Source organism: Tenrec ecaudatus, chromosome 10 (genome assembly GCF_050624435.1).
Source record: "Tenrec ecaudatus isolate mTenEca1 chromosome 10, mTenEca1.hap1, whole genome shotgun sequence".
NCBI classification, from domain to species: domain Eukaryota; kingdom Metazoa; phylum Chordata; class Mammalia; order Afrosoricida; family Tenrecidae; genus Tenrec; species Tenrec ecaudatus.
Genome location: NC_134539.1, coordinates 157,097,295 through 157,118,346, shown reverse-complemented (window position 1 = coordinate 157,118,346; position 21,052 = coordinate 157,097,295). Strand labels below are relative to the sequence as shown.

The following is a 21,052-nucleotide window of genomic DNA, read 5'->3' as shown; positions in this document are numbered from 1 at the left end:
TTGGCCGGCACCCACGGTGTACAGCTGCCCCCACAGCACTCCCCGTCGGGCCACATCCACTATTCTGGGTCCCCAGAACCTCCACTCAGCACTCACCCTCAGGCCTGTTCTGTGGAGCAAAGAGCTGGCTGATGGAGACATGCTGCAGTTCGGTCACGTCGGAAACCATGGCTGCTGACCTGTGGAGGTCGTCGATGTGCAGGCACTGCCACAGCCCTGGGAGAGAGAAAGCCCGGGGTCCTCTTGTCGCTTAAATACTCTGCTGCTGAGGGAGGGGCTCCTGTCCTCCATGGAAACCCCTCAACGTGCTCACATGGAACCCACCTGGGCACGCCGGGCCATGGGAGTCGGCGTAAAGTATGTGATGCTCTTCTGGATCTGATGATATTAGCCAGTGTGTAATAATAAATGGGAGGGAGACCCTGCAAATGTTTGTCCCCCCATTACTATTTTTATATAATTATTACAGTAAACTGCTATGCTACTGCTTGTGGATTGCCAATTTTCTTATGGGATAAATAGTGGATGGCCCACTCCTCAATTAAAGTGGAAGGTTTTCAGATAGCATTTCTCCCAGTCCTCAGTAAAATGAAAAACAAACAAACAAATCAATGCATTCAAAATAGTACTAGCAGGAATATCTTTCCTGAATTACTCATATATTAAAAATGTGAGGAAATGAGAGAACAATCAAGTGTTTATGTAGCAGCAAAATACAGGAAATTCTGTGTGTAATAACATAAAGTCCAGAGATCAAGGTTGGTTTTTTTTGTGTTTGTGTTTTTGTGTGTGAGTAATTATTGGTAGGAAATGTACCTGCGTCTAAAGAGATTCTTGAGGTTAACATTCTAATCTTACACTTGTACAGCATGGGATCAAATTAGAAATAATTTTTTAAAACTTTTATGAAATGTATTTACTAATACTTTGGTCTTACCTCCCTGGAATCCCACATAATACGTTCTACTTCCCATCCGGGACAACTTTGTGATGAAATAGACCAGGGCACTGCCCTTCTTTTCCTGAATCTTGTTGATCTCATTGATGACAGAATACCTATTAAAAGATCAAACAAACAAACAAACAAAAACCAAACAACATCAACATTGTGAAATGTCTGAAGGGTGTCCCAGTAGTTATTATGTTCAATATCATGTCACCTTCTGACATTTAGTTTCTTTGGAGGTGAGGGGGTCTCTTTTATTTTTAACTTTGAATAAATTTCAACCTCCCTCATTCTTCTGTACTTCCAAAATAAACGTAGGTGCTCATCCAATCAGTTCATTGTCTTTGCTCCTGTGCTCTGAAGAGGCTTTCATTTATCAACGAGAGACACTGCCTCCCCATCTGTGGTAGACTTGCCCTGATGCCACTAAGTGGAGGCCTAGCCAAGCTTTCCATTTCAGGAATAAGATTCTATGGGCATATGATTCCCTTATACCACCCAGATCCAGTCCTGAAGTAGGGTTTCCAATGCTTGAAGAGGTGCAGAAATTACTTTATCTCAGAGATAAGGAACCATTGGAGTTCCTTTTATTGTTGTTAGATGTTGTTGAATCAGTACCACTGATAGCAATCCTATATACAACAGAATGAAACACTATCTAATCCTTGCCATCCTCACAATTGTTCTTCTGTTTGAGCCCATTGTTGCAGCCACTGTGTCCATCCATCTTATCGAGGACCTTCTTCTTTTTCACTGACCTGCTATTTTACCAAACATGATACCCTTCTCCAGGGTCTAGTATCTCCTGACAACAGGTCCAGAGTACATAAGACACTATCATTGCCTCTAAAGAGCATTCTGGCTCTGTTTCTTCCAAGACAGATTTGTCTGTTATTTTGGCAGTCCATGGTACTTTCAATATTCTTTACCAGCACCACAATTCAAATACATTGATTTTTCTTTGGTTCCTCTTATTCGGTGTCCAACTTCTACTTGCATATAGGGTGATTGAAAATACTGTAGCTTGGGTTAGGTGCACCATGGTTCTCAAAGTAATCTCCTTGTTTGTCAGTGCCATACTGTGGTGGCTTATGTGGTGCTGTGATCCTGAAGCTGTCACTGGTATTGCAAAATACCAGGAGGGTCACTCAAGGCGAGCAGTTTCAGCAGAGCTTCTAAACTAAGATCAGATGGGAAGAAGGAATAAATAGGCTGTTCCCTTTTAAGGGATTAGCCACTAAAAACCTTGTGAATAGCAGAAGAGCATGGTCAGATAAAGCACTGAAAGATGAGCGCCTCAGACTGGAGAGCACAGAGCTGCCTTCAAACAGAATCAAGCAGAATGACATGGATGGAGTAATGCTTGCAAGACCTTCATTTGCTCATGTGTCACAACTCAAAACAAGACCGAATAGCTTCAACCATCCATTAATAATAGGAATGTAGACTATACGCAGCATGAATCTTAAGAAAATTGGAAATCATCCAAATGAAATGGAAAGCATAAAGATCAATCACCTAAGGTATTAATGAGCTCAAGTGGTACTGGCCATTTTGAATCAGACAGTCATAGGGTTCACTAAGCCGAGAATGATAAATTCAAGAGGAAGTGTGATGCTTTTATTGTCAAAAACATTTAAAGGTCGATCTTGAAGGACAATACTGTCTGCGACAGGATTATATCTATAACCCTAAAAGAAAGTCCAGTCAATACAACTATTATTGAAATTTATGTACCAATCATTAAAGTTAGCGGTTAAGAAACTTAAAAATGTTACCAACTTCCTTAGACTGAAATTTATCAAACATGCTATCAATATGTCTTGATAGCCATTTAAGTGAGGAATCAACTAAGTCCACATAAAAGAAGCACCCAGCCTGTGTGATCCAGGCATTATAAATAATAAAATCCAAATCTTGAGGAGGGAATGATACCAAAGTCTCAATTCTAAATACTCAGTTTTTAGAACATTACGGATACTAGTGGAAGCCCCAATCCATTTGCAGGTCCCTGTGTTGATGGAGTCTCTGGTGAATCCCTACTGACCATAGTCTAGGAATGTAAATAGCCTTACTATCAGAACAAAATACATGTTAGCAACAGTTGTCAGGCTGGAATGCAACACCTTATCATTGGACCTCTTTTTAAAAACTATTTAAAAATTTATTCTGTTTTTAAAGTATATATTTCTGCTTTCTTTTCTTTCTTTTAAAATAATCATTTTATGGGGGCTTATACAACTCTCATCACAATCCATACATACATCAATTGTGTAAAGCACATCTGTACATTCATTGCCCTCATCATTCTCAAAGCATTTGCTCTTCACTTAAGCCCCTGGCATCAGCTCCTCATTTTTCCCCTCCTTCCTGCTCCCCACTCCCTCGTGAACCCTTGATAATTTATAAATTACTATTCTGTCATATCTCGCATTGTCCAATGTCTCCCTTCACCCACTTCTCTGTTGTCCGTCCCCCAGGGAGGAGGTTATATGTAGATCCTTGTAATGGGTTCCCCCTTTCCAACCTACTCTGCTTTCTCTTCTATTGAGGTTTTTCTTTTTATATAAAAAACATTTTTAGATAGAATTATTCTTTTATTATTAAAAATCATTTCATTGGGGGTGTGTACAATTCTTAATACAATTCTTCCATCCATCCATTGTGTCAAGCACATTTGTACATTTGTTGCCATCATCATTTTCAAAACATTTTTTTTACTTGGCCCCTTGGTATCAGCTTCTCATTTTCTCCCCTCCCTCCTCCACCCACCATCCCTCCCTCATGAACCCTTGATAATTTATAAGTTATTATTATTTTTTCATGTCTTACACTGATCAATGTCTCCCTTCACCCACTTAAAAAACAATTTTATTGGCACTTAAATCACATATCACCAAATTCAGCAGTTCAATCTTATCGAGAAGATTGAGGTTTTTCTGTTTTATTTGGTCATTGCTATAGTCCTCTTTTCCTTTTTTCTTTGTTTTGTGTGTGTTTTTCTGCCTAGGGATTTAAGGGTGGGAAGATTGCAATTGGATTAAAAATTACGTGGAGGCACAGAAGAGGAGGTGGGGCAAAAATAGGGAGTCAACAGCAGTGAGTACAAGAAGGAAGAAAATGTTCCAAAGTGTATTATGGTGAAGAATGCACAACCCTTCTTAATGTGATTGAACTACTGAATGGTAGGATATGTTAATTATATTTCAAAACTATTAAAAGAAAAATGATGCATTGATACTAATTGGCAAATGAAGCGTAAAAGTTGGAAACAAAGCAAAAGGAATGGTAGTTTGAAAATATGACCTTGGTATTAGAAACTAAACTGGAGATCACATCATACAGTTGTACAAGATCAGTGGCTTTTTCATTGCGACTACTTTTTCCAACAACATAAATGGTGACTACTATACACATGACCTTCTCCAGATGCAGTGCACAGAAATCAAACTGATTACATCATGGGAAGAAATCATGGAAAAGGCCATTATCACCAGGCAAAGCAAAGACACATTCCTGACTGGACCAGACAGACTATCAACTGCTCATATGAAAGTTCAGGTTGAACTTGAAAAAAGTGAAAACATCCATAAAAGTAAAAATATGACCTTGCGTATATTCCACCTAAAGTTCGAGAACAAATGAAGAATAGATTTGACTCATTGAACATTACTGGCATGAGACATGATGAGCTGCAGGTAATCAAGAACATCATACACAAGGAAAGCAAAAGGTCATTAAAAAGGGAAAGAAAGAAAAGATCAACATGAATGTCAGTAGACTATGAAACTTGTTCTTGATTGTAGAGCAAATTGAAGAAATGATGAAGGAAAGGGACTGATCAGAAAATTTCAAAGGGAAGACTGACCAGACAAAATAAAATATGATAGTGAAATCTACAATGACCTGGAGGTTAGAAAACCAAAAGTTAAGAACATGTTCATCATATCTCAAGCTGAAGAAAATGTTCAAGCCTCAGGTTGCAATATTTAAAAGATTCTATGGACAAAAAAGCGACTGATGTAGAAAGTATCATAGAAGATGGAAAGAATACATGGTCACTGTACCAAAAAGAATTGGTCAACATTTGGCCATTTCAATAAGTAGCATATGATCAAGAACCAATGATACTGAAGGAAGAAGTCTAAACTGTACCAATAACATTTGCAGGAAAAAAAAAACCCATGGTTCCAGGAATGGACAGAATACCATTTCAAATGTTTCAACTAAGCAGAAGAAGCACTAGAAGCACTCATTCATCTATGCCAAGAATTTTGGAAGACAGCTACCTGGCCAACTTACTGGAAAAGATCCATATTTGTACCCATTCCAAAGAAAGGGGACCCAACAGAATGTGGACATTACAGAACAATATCAGTAATACCACATGAAAGTAAAATTTTGCTGAAGATTATCTAACAACAGTTGCAGAAGTATATTGACAAAGAGCTGCCATACATTCAAGTCAGATTCAGAGGAGGATGTAGAATAAGGGATATCATTCCTGATGTCAGATGGACCTTAGCTGAAAGCAAAGACTATCAGAAAGATGTTTACTTGTGTTTTGTTGACTATGCAAAGGCATTCATTTACGTGGATCATAACAAACTATGGATAACATTGAGAACAGGAATTCCAGAACATTTTATTGTACCCATTTGTCGTGTACATGGATCAAGAAGCAGTGACTGGAACATGACAGGGGAATACGGAGTGGTTTGAAATCAGGAAAGGTGTGCATCAGGGTTGTATCCTTATGCAATCTGAATGCTGAGCAGGTAATCTGAGAAGCTGGACTGTATGAAGACTGTGGCATCAGGAGTGGAGAAAAACTTATTAAAAACCTGCAATACACAGATGACACAAAACTGCTAGCTGAAATCAAGGTGGATTTGGAGTCCTTGCTGATCAAGATGAAGGACTGCAGCCTTCAGTATAGATTGCACCTCAATTTAAAGAACAAAAACCCTCACAACTGGACCAGTAGATAAGATCATGATAAACGGAAAAGATTGAAGTTGTCAAGGATTTCATCTTTCTTGGATCCACAATCAATGCTCATGGAAACAGTAGTCAAGAAATCAAATGATGTATTTCCATTGGACAAATTTACTGCAGAAAAACACTTTAAAGTGTTTAAGAGCAAATATGTCAATTTGAGGACTAAGTTGTGCCTGACTCAAGCAAGCCATGGTATTCTCAGTTACCTCATGTGCATATGAAATTTTGTCAGTGAGTAAGAAAGGAAAATCGAAGAACTTATGCATTTGAATTACAGCTATGAAAAAATATCGAAAGGGCTGACAGAAGAACAAACAAATCTGTGTTGGAAGACGTACAGCCAGAATGTTCGTTGTAAGTGAAGATAGCAGGACTTTGTCACAAGTACCTTAGGCATGTTACCAGGAGGAACCCAAACTAAAGTCTCTATCAAGTCGATTCTGCCTCATAGTGACCCTGTGGGACAGATGACAACCACCCTGCAGGTTTCCAAAGAGGTACAACTTTACAGAAGTAGATAGCCTAATCTTTTATCTCCTGAAAAGCCTGTAGTTTTGAATTGCAAACTTCATGGTTAGCAGGCCAGTGTGTAACCCACTATACCACTAAAGTTCCTAAGGGCGTCATGCTTGACCAAGTAGAAAGGCAGTAGAAAGAGGAAGACCCTGGACAAGATGGATTGACCCAACAGTAACAACAATGGGCTCGATCATAAAAGCAATTGGGAAGACGGCGCAGGACTGGGCAGTGTTTTGTTCTGTTGCACATAGGGTCACTATGAGTTGGAACTGACTAGCACCTAACATTATTGAATCTACATTCATTGCATTCACTGCTTTTGTATTGTTAGCCCTTACTTTTTTGAAAAATATAACCTTATTCTATTTCTCTAGTCCATTTTAGAAAAATGATAAGGGACGGGAATTTTCCTTTCTTTGATTTATATTTATTGTATGATACTGTTCTCAGGGAATCAATCTTTTAGGAGTGGCCAATTGAGCTTGGAGTTTCTAATGGAGTTTCTGAGAGAAGTACTAAAAACATACTTAGCTGAGGCAATGAGCTGGGCACTGTGAGTCCTGTCTTCAAAATCGGTCTGAATGATGAGGATTCGACATCTGGTTGTGTTGGTTACACAGTGTCTAAAACAGAAAGAAAATTATTCAAGTGAATTCCCTGTCCTAAAATAGAGTGATGAAATCCCCCCCAAATGATGGGACATGTAAAGGTTATACAGAAAATACTCTCCAGCAGGAAATTTTCCTGTAGAAGATGGGTAGACAATCCAGAGGAGAGAGAAAAACCCTAGTAGATGCTTCCCAACCAAATATCAGGACAGTGAGTTTAGGAACATGTTCCTGACAGGTAATGAAGTTGCAGAAGATGAGAGAGAAACTGGCCAACTATCATTTCAGCCCCTTGTCCTCAGTGCTCACTAATCAGTGCTGCTGACAGTGCCAGTGATTTCTGTCACTACACAGTCGCTGGTTGCTATCAAATTGAATCTTTCTCATGCCTATCCATCCCATAGATGTCAGAGTAGAACTGTGGGCCACAGGTGTTCACTGCTGAGTTGTTGGGGTTTAGATGGGAAGACCTTCTCAGGTACTTCTTGAACCTGACTTGAACCTCCAACCTTTTGATTTGCATCTGAGCACTTAACCATTTATACCACCGAAGAACTCTGTTACACAGTAGTGAAATATAAGTGGTCAGGGTGGGGATTAGGTTTGAGAGAGAGAGATGGGAGTGGGGAAGAGGGGAAGGTGGGAGCTCACCGGACTTCTTTGAGGAAGGAGGACTCCGTGTCAAACTGCTGCAGGGACAGAATGGTGGGCGTCAGAGCCCTGCCTTCCACTTCCAATTCTAAGGCCCCACAGTCATGACTGGTGAGCAGTCTGGAGAAAGTAGTGATCTGTACAGTTGGGAAATATTTGCAAGGATTTCTATGTGCTCAGCATTGTACAATTGGTGAGAAGAATCCAAACCCAAAGGAGTCATCAAAAAAAGGCAGTGCTCAGGTGAGCAGAACGTACAAGGTTCAAATTGTATAGAGGACAAGACTGTGCCTGCCCTAGATGCCTGAGTCACCGACCTAGACCCCAGTTTTTCTTCCTACTGTGAGTCCTCTTGAAATGCTGCTGATCATTCAGGGCGCAGCCAAATGCCACTTGTTGTAATTTTTGCTTCCTGCCTTCTGTAGTTAGTGGCTGGTTCTCCCGCCTTCCCACAGCTCTGTCAGGCAAAGGGCTCCCAAATCTATCCCTAACCCATATTCTATCTCTGAGCTCAGATTCTTGTCCAACTGAATGAAGGATTTTCTACCTACAGGTAGGAGAACCTCACCCATTGCCTACCCAACACTTGCTGACCACTCTTGGATTCACTATCTGGCTTAACATTATGATGATCATCTAAGAAAGAAATAAAATAGTCAAACTGAGGTTCTTCAAGCCCCGAAGTGAAATTGGTTAATTTCTGACAATTTACATCCTGTGTCTCAATTCCGCCCCCAACTCTATTTTAGCTGAAGTGCTACAGCAGACTCCCAGCTAATCTATCAGTCTTTATTCAAGCTTGATGGTTTTATCTCCCAAGAAGTGAAGGACAACACAAAGACGGATCCCTCAATGACCCCCCCCCCCCTCTAGAAAGTACACACTGGACTTCTAGTGCAGCTGAGATGGTCCTCCATGCCGTCTCTCCCACAGTGTTTCCTCTGCGTCTCTCGGCACTCACAGCCTTGAACTCTGAGCCCCTTCGCGATGCTCTTCTGGTTTCCTTGCTCAACCGAAGCCCTCAGCCCAAATGCCCTAGCCATACTTCTCAACTCAGCTCAGCTCAGCTCAGGGATATCTCCGGAAAAAAAGGCTCATCTGCTCTTGTCTCTGGATGCTCTTTGTCTCTCTATAGCTTTCTCACAGGATAGGGACTTTCTTATGTCTGCTCACGACTTAAGGGGAAAAACAACACAGGTGTGTGTATATACCCTCACTGTGCTCAGCTCAGTACTGACACATGGAACTCCATTTGCGGAAGAAAATAGTCTATGTGGGGTTCCAGTCTACACAGAGCCCGACACTGAAAGATGCGCTCAAACACCGATTACACCGCACTGAAACATACGCTTTGGATCTCCTCACACTTCATGTGGGAAAGGTCAGAAGTCTCAACATCCAGTCTCAACTATTACAGCCTTCAAAACAATCTGAAATTCTGGATACTAGGTATTCCTGAAAGCTTTGGTGAAAGAGGAGAAAGAGAAACACGTTGGGAACTAAGGTAATCACCTCTGTGAAGATGACACGGTGTTCCAGGTCGAACAGGTGCAGCTGAGCCTGAAGGAAATCCGCAAAGGAGCTATGCTGCTGCTTATAATAGTACTCTTGTGAGAGCGATCGGGCCGCAAATGCCCCCAGTGAGCATGTGCTCAGCCGGACCACAGCATCAGGAGTGGCACAACCCAGCAGGATCAACTTGGCTTCCTCCAACACTGCGTGGTAGAGGTCGCTGGGCAAGCCCTCGTGACCTTGCCTTTCTGTGACCTGAAGCACCACAGAGGCACACGCGTCAGAGTGGTAACCAATGAAGACCTCAGGTGGGCTGTATTTGTGTTTGACTATGAAAGGATCAGCTTCCACGTGTATGAATTTCTCTACCCATCCCTTGAGTTCTTCTACAATGTTCTGCTGCCACTTCTCCAACACGGTGTTGATATCCAGATAGTGCTTCTCCAGTCGGTTGATGAGAGGAATGGGGAAATGTCTGTAGACAACATCTTTCTCTTCAATGACGATCAAGCGGAAGTCTGGGTGAACTCTGCACTTGACACGATGGGTCCCCAGGCCAAGGTCCACGTACTTCTGACCACCCAGGTAGACATAGTACTGGTTGAGGGCGTCGTAGAGGCTCTCGTAGAGGTTCTGCAGATTGAGCAGGACTACCATCTTGCCAGTTTCCATGCAGATCTTCACGCGGTTGATATTTCTGCAGATCTGGGTATACTCCTGGTCCTTGGGGAAACTGGACCCAAAAATAATCTCTGGCTGCTGCTGGTCCTTACTGAAGAATGTCTGCTGGAGGATCTGCAGGGCCACATAGTTTTTGGTGAGCACAAGCAAGTAACGACAATCAGCATCTTCCAGCTCTCCTCCTGATCCCTTTGGATGATCCCAGTAAATGTTCTGCCGGATCAGCTGGAGAGTGCCGACTTCTTCAGAGCACTTGGCCTCGGGTAAATTGGCCATAAAAATAGCCAACGTGTTGATGCCATCTTTGCCACTAAAGTTCCGGAGGATGGCCTGTGCGATGTCCTGGGAGGAAGGCTTTTCATTGGAAGCCTTGGCCAAGGCAAAGACCATTTTGATGAGACTGTAGTAGTCACGAAGCCCAAAGAACTCCTTGTCCTGGCGCTGGCACACAGTTTCATAGGCTTTCGCAAAGGAGCCAAAGTACTCCTGGACTCTGGCTTGGATTAACGTATCTGAGTGGCAAATTCCCTTGGCACTCTCGATGAGCTCCTTCTCGTTGGGACTGCCACGTGACACAAAAATGCCCCGGTTCATCTTGGCAGGATCCAGGGCCCAGTTGGAAATGCCTATGAAGCCAACCTTCTTATGGGGTGCAGGGTCTTCTTCAATGCAGCCGTCTTCCAGCAGTGGGTGCAGGGTCTTCAGGGGCATCTTAGGAGAGTCTTCAGCCAGTCCAACCTCATCTAACACGACCACAGAGACGTATTGGTCCAGGTCCTTGCCCTGCTGGAAACGGGCACACTGCTTGAAGGTAGCTATGATTCCCTGGGGAGTGGAGTGAGGGCTGCACTGGAAGGACACCAGGTGGACTTGCTTCAGCTTCCGGAAGAGATCTGAGGAAGCTGCCTGGCCCTGCATGGCATCAGCCACAATTGTCTTTGCAAGGGATTTGGAGCTGCCAGGCTTTCCCACCAGGAAGAGAGGAATCTTCAGCTCAGTGCAGATTACCATCATGAAGACATTCTCCTTCAACGCCAAGTTCTTGGCGATGGTTTTCCTCAGAGGTACACCATTCAGGAAAAGGTCCTGTGTTTGAGTTATTTCCTCCAGGATAACGTTGCTGTCATCATATGGTTCTGGAAGACACCTGCAAATGGCTTGGCGATATAACTCTTTCCTTTCCAAAGAGGCATGGTAGCAAACCCCAATGGCCTGCACCAAAGACCAGAGGACCGGATTTCTCTGAAATTTGGTTTTTGTGACACTTGGTGCACACGGGAAGGAGTCCAGCTCTGACAAGAGCATCTCACTGTGGTCATAAAACCATTTGAAAACTTTCACACATCGTTCCACATCCCTAAGGCTGACAAAACTGCACTCATTTCCTCTTGTCCTCATGAAACCTTGAGAGGCAGCAAGCACTTGTGTGATCAGACGAGTCTCATTTTGGTCTATCTCGATGGAGTCCACTAGTCTCTGGACAATTTGCTGAGTATAGAGCTTTTCAGAAACATCATTCAGTTGTCCAAAGTCCCACACCAGAGGAATCATGCTTGGTGGGAGAGCATGGACACGGTACACTAGCTGTCTCAGAGGAATGGAGCCAAGCGTCTCTGTTGTCTCCTCTGCCCTAACTCTGTAGCCTAACCCAGCTGACTCCAAACGGCGGATCATCTCCTGGGAGTGCTTCCGGTAAGGGTTGCAAGCTGCGATGATGTGCAAACCAGAGTCCTTGGCCAGGGGCTCGCCATTCACTGTGTGATCACACAGAACCTCTTTGATAGAGCTGATGGCTTCTGTCGTGTTGGCTTCATCAAAAAACAAGATGGTATCAAGCTGATATTCGCTTTTATTGAAGACAGCGATGTGTTCTGCCTCCCGGACTTTGGAGTAGATCATGTCCGCAGTGGTTCCTCCATGGACCTTGACCAGCTTCAGAGTCTCAGCATCAACACCCCCACGCCGCAGGTCACTGAGGAATCTAATGAGCCTGGTTTTCCCACAGCCAGTTTCTCCCATGATGACAACGGGGATCCCACACCGGAACCGCATCTCAATGGCAAGGATCTTCAACATATTGTCTGTGGTAAGCTCATAGGTTTCATCAGGGTCCGTGGCCCATTGGATTCCTAATGCCATACATAGCTTTTCAAGTTTCTCATGTCTGGGCAGTCGATCAAAGTCAACATTGAAGGGCACATTCTGATGCAGCAGGCCTACGTATAATATATTTTTCATGACATCTTTCTTGATTACCTCCCCATTCAAGTGATTGACAGCATCAAGATGGGTACCGTTCTGATTGATCTTTAAATGGAAGCCAATGAATGTCATGGATACGTGGTCACCATTGAAGAAAACGTATGGATGTGGCTCTGACTCCCACCTTTTACGCAAAATGAATGGAGCTAGATCTTCTTCCTTGACTCCATCCATGGTAACTGTATGGCTACCAGGACTTTGGTCCGAGGTGTTCAAGGTTGGTGTGGCAAAATCCCTCGCCATGAAGATCAAGAAGGTCACAACAAAATTTTTGAATCCCCCCAGTGTGTCTCCAATGAAATTATGATTACAGAAGACAGAGGCTTCACAATCTTTGAGCTGGTAATTCAGGAACCGAGCAAAGTTTCGAAGCTCTGACCAGGAAGGGTTCACCACCCCACAGTAAAACAGGAAATGCTGGAGGCATTCTTCTGGTGTGTCCTCAATAGAGCCCTCTTGGTACCGAAATGTGTCTAGGTTGTGGTTTTGATGGAAGCGCTTTAAATACTGGTATGGTCTTTGGAAGGTTTCGCTGCCGAACTCACTCTGATCCATTCCTGGTGCTCTCTGGCTTGATTCAGGATCCAACCCCATTTCCATCACCTCTTTGGGGGGTCTGCATGTGACTTTTGGGAAGACATCAAGAAAACTGAACTGTGGGGTACTAGTACCCTGGAATGGAAAGACATGAATCAAGTCAATTGTTATAACTAAAGTACTTCAGAAAAAATGCTTTTGTGTTTTAACGCTACTTGAGGTCTATGCTAAGTAGAATATTGTTAATATCTTAAAAGTATGAGTTATATAGCAACTCCCTTATTAACATAACATGATTACCTGTCCAGTAACGTATTATGTGAGTTGCAGTTTTTTTATATCATTTTATTGGGGGCTTGTACAACTCTTATCACAATCCATCCATCCATCCATCCATTGTGTCAAGCACATTTGTACATTTTTTGCCATCATCATTCTCCAAACATTTGCTTTCTACGTGAGCCCTTGATATCAGCTCTCACCCCCTCCTCCCCGCATCCCTCCCTTGTGAACCCTTGGTAATTTATAAATTTTTATTTTGTCATGTCTTACACTATCTGACATCTCCCTTCACCCACTTTTCTGTTGTCTGTCCCCCAGGGAGGGAGTTGTACAGAGATTCTTGTAATTGGTTCCCCTTTTCTACCCTACCTTCCTTTCTGGTATTTCCACTCTCACCACTGGTCCTTAGGGGTTCATCTGTCATGGATTGATTCCCTGTGTTTCCAATTCTTATTTGTACCAGTGTACATCTTCTTGTCTAGCTGGATTTGTAAGGTAGAACTGGGATCATGATAGTGGCGGGGAGGAAGCATTAAAGAATTGTATGTTTCATCATTGGTACACTGCACCCTGACTGGATCGTCTCCTCCCCACGACCCTTCTGTAAGGGGATGTCCAGTTGCCTACCCATTGGTCTTGAGTCCCCAATCTGCATTCCCCCTCATTCACAATGATTTGATTTTTTTTGTTCTTTGATGCCTGATACCTGATCCCTTCAACACTCCATGATCACACAGGCTGGTGTGCTTCTTTCACATGGGCTTTGTTGCTTCTGAGCTAGATGGCCACATGTTTACCTTCAAGCCTTTAAGACCCCAGATGCTATATCTTTTGATAGCCGGCTCCGTCAGCTTTCTTCACCACATTTTTTTATGCACCTGCTTTGTCTTCAGTGATAGTATCACGAAGGTGAGCATCATCGAATACCAGTTTAAAAGAACAAAGTGTTCTTGCATTGAGGGAGTACTTGAGTGGAGGCCCAATGTCCATCTGCTACCTTAAATAGTTGCAGATTTTATCATACTAATTCTCTATGGAATTATTTTATAACTTTCTATAATGAAATATGTCCATCAAACATGTGTGTGTCTGTGTGAATTTCTTTTTGTTAAGAAATTCACATCACTAAAATCTTCATATTTCTTTTTTAGTTTTATTGATACATATTTCACATATCATACAATTAACTATTTCTATCATGTTACTATGAGTTGTATAGTCATCTCCAAAACAGATTCAGAACTTGACTTCCCTCTTGCATCTTATGTCATCAGCTCCCCACCTCCTTGCTATCCCCCTCAAGACACCACCCATGCAGTCACTGTCTCTCTAGCTCTTCCCACCCTGGATTTCACCTGCAGAAAACCATAGAAAACAAAGCAAAGCAAAGACAGTGTGCTCTGCATGCCAGCAAGGGTCTTCCCATGTCCGCTTTGTGGCTAGAGGGAATTCACTGGCAGTTTAACCCATGTGTGGATCCTGGGAATGAATTTTGGCCTCCTACTGGCATCCATGCATTATTCATATTTCAACTGGCATCAAGGAGAGTGGCACTTCTTAAAGCATCAATTTCTTGCATTCAAAACACAACTTCTCATACTTTCTCTGCTTTTTGATGACATATCTTAAAAAAAGATGACATTGTTCTATTCCATCAGGTATAGTTCTACCTTTTTGAATAAGAGTTTTTCAACAACAATCCATGTTTTTTAGTCTGAAAAAGTATCCTACACACATGCACTTTCCTTTTCTTAGCAGTAATTTAAACTGTATATCATTGGCTAAATTTGTAATACTATCAATAGATTTATCATATGTCCTCTGTGGATGAGTTGTAATGTTCCCTCCAAATATAACGATGTCTCTAAAGTGAACCAGGGACATTTATAAACCATAAATATATGAATGGATTTTTAACTCACACCCCATTGCATCCCTAATATAAGAATAATTAATTCTTACAATGTGGCCCTACTTCATATTTGACCTCATGAAAAGATCACTGAAACTATAGGTGCTATAGCCAAGTATGGTGAAGGAATTAGATGGTGCCTGACTATCAGAAATAGCATCTGGGGGGGTGGGTGGAAAAGAATAGCATCTGAGGTCTTAAAGGCTTGTCTTAAAATAAGCAGCTATCTAAGCGAGGTGTCAACTAAGTCCACACACAGAGGAAACACCCTAGCCTGTGTGATCCAAGGGTTATAAAATAACGAAATGCAAGGCTGGAGCAGGGATTAGAGCTTAATCCCTGCATTATAGCTTAAATTATAGCTTTAATTCTGAGTACCCAGTTTGCAGAAGGCTGTGGATGACAGTGAAAGCCCCAAATCCATGTGCAGGGTCCTCATGCAGATTAAGCCTCTGATGAGTCTTGTCTGACCATTGACCAAGCATGTGAATAGACTTTTCCTCAGATAGAGTACATTGGAAAGTGAATTAATGCAAATTTAGTTAGGTTACAATTTAACCCTTAATTCTCCATTTTGATCCATTTAAATTTGTTTGAGTTTTCAGCTTTCTTTTAATTTCAGGTTTTTCTCTTGTATTTTTTGTCTTTTTTGGGGGTGGGGGTAATTCTTCTGTATATGAAATCCAGAATAGTAAAGCTATGGAGACAGTAACTGGATTATAATTTCTTAGGGTTATGGCAGAGCAGGTTGTGGGGAAATGGGGGAACTAATATAAATAATAGAAAGAAGAAAATGTTCTAAAATTGTGATGATTACAAAATTCTTTTTAATACGATTAAATCATTGAATTATATGTGAACTGTGTCAATAAAATGTTTTCTAAAAACACAACTGGATTTAATGTGGGCATAGAGCCTGAGCTCTAATCAATCAAACAAATACACCTTATGATACTGCTCACTATTAAGAGTATTTTAATTATTCCAGATCTACTTAAATAATGAGTTTTAAAACTGAGTTTTCATTACTAATATTGCACTTGGTTACTTCACTACGGTAGTGGGGACTCATAAAAACGTATTTCTACATAAGGCCTGAAAGAATACCAAGGGCTCAAGTAAAAAGAAAATGTTTTGAAAAGGATGATGGCAATATATGTACAAATATGCTTGACATAATCAATGTATGGATTGTTATAAGGGCTGTAAGTGCCCCCAATAAATTTTAAATAAATAAATTTTATTGGGGGCTCTTACAACTGTTATCACAATCCATATATACATCCATTGTGTCAAGCACATTTGTACATTTGTTGCCCTCATCATTCTGAAAACATTTGTTTCTACTTGAGCCCTTAAAATGATTTTAAAAACTCATTTTATTGGAGGCTTGTACAACTCTTGTCAAAATCCATACATATATCCATTGTCAGGCATATTTGCACATTTGCTACATCATCATTCTCAAAACATTCGTTTTCCACTTGAGCCCCTGGTATCAGCTCCTCATTTTCCCCCCTCCCTACCCGCTCCCTACTCCCTCATGAACCCTTGATAATTTATAAATTATTATTTTGTCATATTTCACACCATCCGGTATCTCCCTTCACCCACTTTTCCCCTGTCCATCCCCCAGAGAGGAGGTTATATGTAGTTCCTTGTAATCGGTTTTTCCTTTCCACTCCTCCCTCCCTCTACCTTCCCAGTATCTCCATTCTCAGCACTGGTCCTGAAGGGGTCATCTGTCCTGGATTCCCTGTGTTCCAGTTCTTATCTGTGCCACTGTATATCCTCTGGTCTAGCCAGATTTGGAAGGTAGAATTGGGATCATGATAGTGGGGTGAAGGGAGTATTTAGGAACTAGAGGGAAGTTGTAAGTTTCATCATTGCTGCACTGCACCCTGACTGGATCGTCTCCTCCCTGAGACCCTTCTGTAAGGAGATGTCCAGTTGCCTACAGAGGGTCTTGGGTCTCCAATCTGTGCTCCCCCTCATTCACAATGATTAGATTTTGTTGTTGTTGTTGTTCTTTGATGCCTGATACCTAATCCCTTCAACACCTGGTGATCACACAGGCTGGCGTGCTTCTTCCACGTGGGCTTTGTTGCTTCTGAGCTAGATGGCTGCTTGTTTACCTTCAAGCCTTTAAGACTCCAGACACTATATCTTTTGATAGCTGTGCACCATCAGCTTTTGTCACCACATTTGCTTATGCACCCATTTGTCTTCAGCAATCGTGTCAGGAAGGTAAGCATCATGGAACACCAGTTTAATAGAACAAAGTGTTCTTGCATTGATGGAGTACTGAAGTGGAGACCCAGTGTCCATCCGCTACCTTAATACTAAACCTATAAATATATACACATAGATCTATTTCCCCATCCTCATATATTTACATATGTACATGTCTTACACACACACACAGACACACACACACACGAACAATTTCTCCAACACATACCTGTTTTGAAGACCTATTTGGCAATACTGGAGTGCCTTCCAGGATTTCAATGACATATAAATGGCATTGGTTCCGAAGCCACATTTTCCCATTTACATTCATTAAGTATTGTAGAATTAGGAGTTTGAACAGAAACTCCCAAATTCCAGATTGTACCTAAAGAGAAAATCACAAGGATTTAAAAAATATTTACATTAACTATAGACCAGGTCTCCTAACCCAATGGATCTTCATATTTTGTTCTCTGGTAAAATGACACTGAAGTTCGCTGTATATAAAAAGGGAATCACTGTATCCTTTGCCTTCCATGACTAGGCCTCTGGCTTAGGGAGGAGGCAGATGGGGATACAGGGCTGTGTCCTCCCTGACTCTGCCCCTTGGTTGAAATCCCAGGCACTTACTGAGGAGGTCACATCGATGTGAAAAATGGTGGGGCACTTCTGGCACTGTGCATCTAAGAAAGGCAGGAGGGCATTCAAGACCTGGCCTTCATCCACTTGGGGCTCCATCAGTCGGATGACCTTGAGAGGCACTTTTATCCCATGAAACTTCATTTCCAATTCTCTATGCAGAGTCTTCACATAAAGAGATTTTCCTGTAATGGTGGCATATAGAAATTAGGACCATAGCTATGGACAGATTGAGAGCGTCTAGATTAGAATGAGTTACAATTACTTCTCTCTGTGCCAAATTCAAGATGGTGTATTACTACAAAATCAGAGAAATCTTTACTAAAGACTACTGTCAAACTGTGAAGCTATAGTTTCTCGACAGCGTCACCCACCTCAGTCTATGCGTACTTTTGAAGACAGTGCTCTCACCTCTCCATCCCTCCCCGGAAGAATGTGGCACGCTCTAGTTTAGACCAGGTCAGGACAGCAGTTTGGCATTCTTGGTGGATTTACATTGTGTCCCTTTGCAATGTTCGTTGGGTTGGGAGAACAAAATGACATTTGCAGGCACAATATCAGGTCTGAAGAGCATATAGGTTCAGGTTCCTCAACAAATTCCCACAGAGGAGCCCTTGCTGTCCTTGAAGAATGAGCAGCTCCATTGTCATGATGGGAAAAAATCTTTGGCACAATTTTCCTGACTTTCCCACTGATGTACTTTTTAATTTTTGTAAAACTTCCTAATAAACTTCCATGAACGTCCTGTTTCCTTAAAGAAAATATCAAGATTACCCCCTATGGAATTCAAAAAAAGCAGTTGCTGCAATCTTTGAATTTGACTTGTCTGCCTTGAGTTGAACAGACCCAGCAGATACCCTCAGAAGCCGATGTTTTGATTGCACCTTTGTGTTTTTTGAGGTCCCGGTATGGAAACTAAGACAAGTGTATTGCTAAGACAGATCCTTGTCTGCAGCCAGAGACATATTTATACACTGAAAAAAAGATGCTTACATATGTTGGAACAGGAACCCTAAAAAGAAAAAGCCGTTTTACTTACCCTCAAACAGAAAACAGTAATCATCAAGCCATTGCTTACTCAATGTTTCTATTCTCTGTCACTAATGACAGCAATCTAAATGTAAAATTCTCAAATAAATTGTTATCAAGTAGATTTTGACTTGTAGCCACCCTGTGGGACAGAGTAGAAATGTCCCATAGGATTTCCAAGGCTGTCAGCTTTACAGCAAAGATCCCCACATCTTTCTCCCATGAATTGGATGGTAGGTTACAGACTGACCTTGAGGTATCTTAACAACACATACAGTATAGGGAGGAGTTGGGTGTGATTGCAATTGCTGTCCTAAAAGAATGTCGTATTGTTATTGGGAGAAAGACAGTATGACGGGAAATGTGTCCTTCTTTTGAAATCTTTGTGTGTTCCCAGTCTTGTGGCTTTTCTCAGAAGCAGAGTAAAAGGTTAGGAGAACTAGACAGATGCTAAGGGGCATTCAGAAGCTCAGCTGCTTCTCAAGCAGAACCATGATACCTTCCCTGCTCTCAGACCACCGACCCCAGGCTCAAGGGAGTTTAAAACTAAAGGGTTAAATGCTAAGCTGCCTGCCTACAGAGATGTTGGGTGCTCACAGGAATTGCTCCATACCGCGACCCAGGTGAGCCTTGGTGAGCCACTGTGTCATGGGCCTCGATTGACAGCTCACTGCCACTCACTGCCTCGTAGTGACCCCTGTGGAGTTCTGAGACTGCAACTGTGTATGTGGATAGAAAGCCCAGTCGGCAACTGCCACCCAGAATCAATGCCATCAGGTGTTTTTTAAGAACCTGTCTGCCATCGAGTCGATTCTTGCTCATAGCGACGCTCGTGGACAGGGTAGAACTAACTCTGTGGGTTTGCAAGACAACTGTAGCTGAATCTAAACTTCCTGAAACTTAGTTTCCCTCTGTTGGACAGGGGAAACATCGTCAGGTGGTCCCTGGGAGAAATGGAATCTGGAAATCTCAGCTGCCATCTTACCCACACCAGCTCTCTGTGATGCCACCACCCCAACACACATCTTGTCCATGAACACAGCAGCCTCTGACAGGGTCTGTGGTGGGGCATGGAAGTGGCTCGCCAGGTAGGTCTGCATGGCTTCCAGTGTCGCCTGGGGGATGACATGGACTTTGTACTGGCTGAAGGCCGAGGGGAGGTAGCAGTGCTCCCGGTCACGATCACAGACCAGGACGAGCTGGTAGTCCTCGCGGTGGTGCTGCAGGCACAGGCTCTGGAAGAGCTTCTCTGCCCGGGAGCCCACCTCATAGCTCAGCTGGTCTGCGTACAGCAGGCTGTAGACCTTGTGCCCCTGGGAGCCCGGGGTGAGGCAGCGGCGCAGGAGCAGCGCCACCTCCTCAAACGTGGTTCCTGGGGTACAGAGCAGCACCTCATCATAGGTGGGCAGAGGCTGGCTCGGGGCCTGCATGTAGATGGCCAGGGCGGCCAGTAGCACCTCTGAGTGGCCACAGATGACCAGGTTGGGCTGACCGACCAGCAGGCCGCTGGGCAGCTGTCGCTCCACAGGAGGCCCGCTCACTGTGGACAGGTGAGCTAGACACTGGCCGAGGGCATCCAGGTCCAAGCACTGAGGCAAGAAGATGCACATGCACTCCTCGGACTGCTCCTTGATGGCCCTCAGCTTGCCTGCTAGGCTGGGCTCAGAGGAGAGGATCCGTGATAATTCTGCCTTCACTGTCCTCCCCCGGTCTCTGCTGGCTGATTCATCAGTCCTGCTGGAGGCTTCTAGGACATCATGCCTGGTGCAGTTGGCTTTGATGAAGGACAGCATCATCAGGGCTGCCTCACTGGGCCTGGACTTCTTGAGCTCCGTGCTCAGGTAGACCAGCTGCTCGGCTGTGTAGAAGTTGAGGTGGAAATACTCAGCTCGCTTCTTTTCCACAAGCCTCTTCCAGTGGCCCAGGAAGTGCTCCATCTGCCTACACAGGTCTTCCAGCAGCCTGGCCACCTCCCCACTCCCCGTGAGCTGGCCCACCAGCTCCAAGTGGAAGTCCATGAGGATGGAGACGCCCTCCTTAGGAGAGCAATACACCTGGGCGCTCCAGGTCCTGAACAGCATGTTTCCAGCAGAGTGAAGGCCGAGGAAGGACTGCACAAGCCTCTGCACGTTGCAGAACACCTGCGGAAAGGGAGCAACAGTGGCCGTTACAGACTGCGCCACAGAGGCCACGGCGTCTAGAACAAGAAAGATGGTGTATAATGTGAAAGACGGTGGTTGA

At 43.2% G+C, this 21,052-nt stretch overlaps 1 protein-coding gene across 1 annotated transcript in view; it reads right to left on the bottom strand.

Moving 5' to 3' along the window:
- LOC142460104 (E3 ubiquitin-protein ligase RNF213-like) overlaps window positions 1-21,052 on the bottom strand; it is a 142,348-nt gene that overhangs the window by 61,686 nt on the left and 59,610 nt on the right. The window contains exons 23-30 of the mRNA XM_075562325.1: window positions 19,797-20,952; window positions 17,774-17,967; window positions 17,373-17,528; window positions 9,238-12,852; window positions 7,726-7,862; window positions 6,994-7,089; window positions 938-1,056; window positions 97-216 (exon numbers count right to left, since the gene is read on the bottom strand). Coding sequence (XP_075418440.1) covers window positions 97-216; window positions 938-1,056; window positions 6,994-7,089; window positions 7,726-7,862; window positions 9,238-12,852; window positions 17,373-17,528; window positions 17,774-17,967; window positions 19,797-20,952 — 5,593 coding nt within the window. The remainder of the gene's footprint in view (window positions 1-96; window positions 217-937; window positions 1,057-6,993; window positions 7,090-7,725; window positions 7,863-9,237; window positions 12,853-17,372; window positions 17,529-17,773; window positions 17,968-19,796; window positions 20,953-21,052) is intronic.